The 1,885-nt window shown below is 64.3% G+C and overlaps 1 protein-coding gene across 1 annotated transcript in view; it reads left to right on the plus strand.

Moving 5' to 3' along the window:
- The window catches only part of PLPPR3 (phospholipid phosphatase related 3), an 11,586-nt gene that overhangs the window by 7,146 nt on the left and 2,555 nt on the right, over positions 1-1,885 (plus strand). Inside the window, exons 3-7 of the mRNA XM_017521341.2 lie at positions 562-747; positions 824-965; positions 1,074-1,269; positions 1,386-1,443; positions 1,529-1,702. Coding sequence (XP_017376830.1) covers positions 562-747; positions 824-965; positions 1,074-1,269; positions 1,386-1,443; positions 1,529-1,702 — 756 coding nt within the window. The remainder of the gene's footprint in view (positions 1-561; positions 748-823; positions 966-1,073; positions 1,270-1,385; positions 1,444-1,528; positions 1,703-1,885) is intronic.

Consider the following 1,885-nt stretch of genomic DNA (forward strand, 5'->3'; position numbering starts at 1 on the left):
CTGAGTAGCTGGGATTACAGGCACGCGCCACCATGCCCAGCTGATTTTTGTACTTTTAGTAGAGACGGGGTTTCACCGTGTTGACCAGGATGGTCTCGATCTGTTGACCTCGTGATCCACCCGCCTCGGCCTCCCAAAGTGCTGGGATGACAGGCGTGAGCCACCACGCCCGGCCAAAAAAAGTGTTTTTTTTGCATGCTGGGATTACAGGCATGCACTACCACGCCTGGCTAATTTTTAGTATTTTTAGTAGAGATGAGGTTTCACCACGTTGCCCAGGCTGGTCTTGAACTTCTAAACTCAAGTAATCAGCCCGCCTCGGCCTCCCAAAGGGCTGGGATTACAGCACCTACGTTGGGGGCACAGGTGCTTGGGTGGATGGGTGTGTGGTGTGTGGAGTGTCAAGTTATGGATGGAGAATCCGTGGACGGATGAATCAGTTCACGGCTGAAGTCTGTGGATGGGTGAGCGAGACCAAGGATGGCCCTGAATTCATGGGGGGATGGACAGACGCCTCCGGGAGGGAGCGCAGGGTGAACCTGGCCGGCCTTGTCCCCACAGCTGCCCATAGTGGCGTCCTCCGTCGTGTCCCTGTACTTCCTGGAGCTCACCGACCTCTTCAAGCCGGCCAAGGTGGGCTTCCAGTGTTACGACCGTACCCTGTCCATGCCCTACGTGGAGACCAACGAGGAGCTGATCCCGCTGCTGATGCTGCTCAGCTTGGCCTTCGCGGCCCCTGCTGCCTCGGTGAGCACCCGGGCCGGGCCGGCCTGAGGGCACCGCGGCCGGGAGCCCACCTGAGCGCCCCCCTCTCTGTCGGCAGATCATGGTGGCCGAGGGCATGCTGTACTGTCTGCAGTCCCGGCTGTGGGGCCACGCCGGGGGGCCCGCCGGGGCGGAGGGCAGCATCAACGCCGGCGGCTGCAACTTTAACTCCTTCCTGCGCCGGACCGTGCGCTTTGTGGGTGAGTTGCCGGACGGCACCCCGACCCTGAGCCACGTCCGTGTGCAGGGGGTGAGGCCATCCCCGGTCCCCGGGTCCCTCGCCGGGCCCTGAGCCTCCCACTCCGCAGGGGTCCACGTGTTCGGCCTGTGTGCCACAGCCCTGGTGACGGACGTGATCCAGCTGGCCACGGGCTACCACACCCCCTTTTTCCTGACCGTCTGCAAACCCAACTACACTCTGCTGGGGACGTCCTGCGAGGTCAACCCCTACATCACCCAGGACATCTGCTCTGGCCACGACACCCACGCCATCCTGTCTGCACGGTGAGCTGGCCGGGAGCCGTCCTCCACCCCGTGTCCCTTCCTGGGGAAACAGAGGCAGAGCCTCCTGGAGCTGGGGTCCCTGGGCAGACGGGGCTCATGCTGGACGCCTCTTACAGGAAGACCTTCCCGTCCCAGCACGCCACGCTGTCGGCCTTCGCCGCGGTCTATGTGTCGGTGAGTCCAGCCCGCTCTGCCCTGCCCAGGGCCTCTTGCTGGCCCCTGGCGAGCCTCCCTCTGACCCCAACCCCCACGCCTCCAGATGTACTTCAACTCGGTCATCTCCGACACCACCAAGCTGCTGAAGCCCATCCTGGTGTTCGCCTTCGCCATTGCCGCGGGCGTGTGCGGGCTCACGCAGATCACGCAGTACCGCAGCCACCCGGTGGACGTGTACGCCGGCTTCCTAATCGGGGCAGGCATCGCTGCCTACCTGGTGAGTGGCAGGGCCTGAGGGGGGTTGGCATGGGTGCCCACGGGGTCTGAGGGGAGAGGCTGGCCCAGAGGGCCTGAGGGGAGAGGCATGGGTGCCCAGGGGGTCTGAAGTGGGAGGCTGGTGGTCTGAGGGGGGTTGGCATGGGTGCCCACGGGGTCTGAGGGGAGAGGCTGGCCCAGAGGG

The sequence above is a fragment of the Cebus imitator genome, unplaced genomic scaffold (genome assembly GCF_001604975.1).
Source record: "Cebus imitator isolate Cc_AM_T3 unplaced genomic scaffold, Cebus_imitator-1.0 Scaffold1071, whole genome shotgun sequence".
In the NCBI taxonomy this organism is placed as follows: domain Eukaryota; kingdom Metazoa; phylum Chordata; class Mammalia; order Primates; family Cebidae; genus Cebus; species Cebus imitator.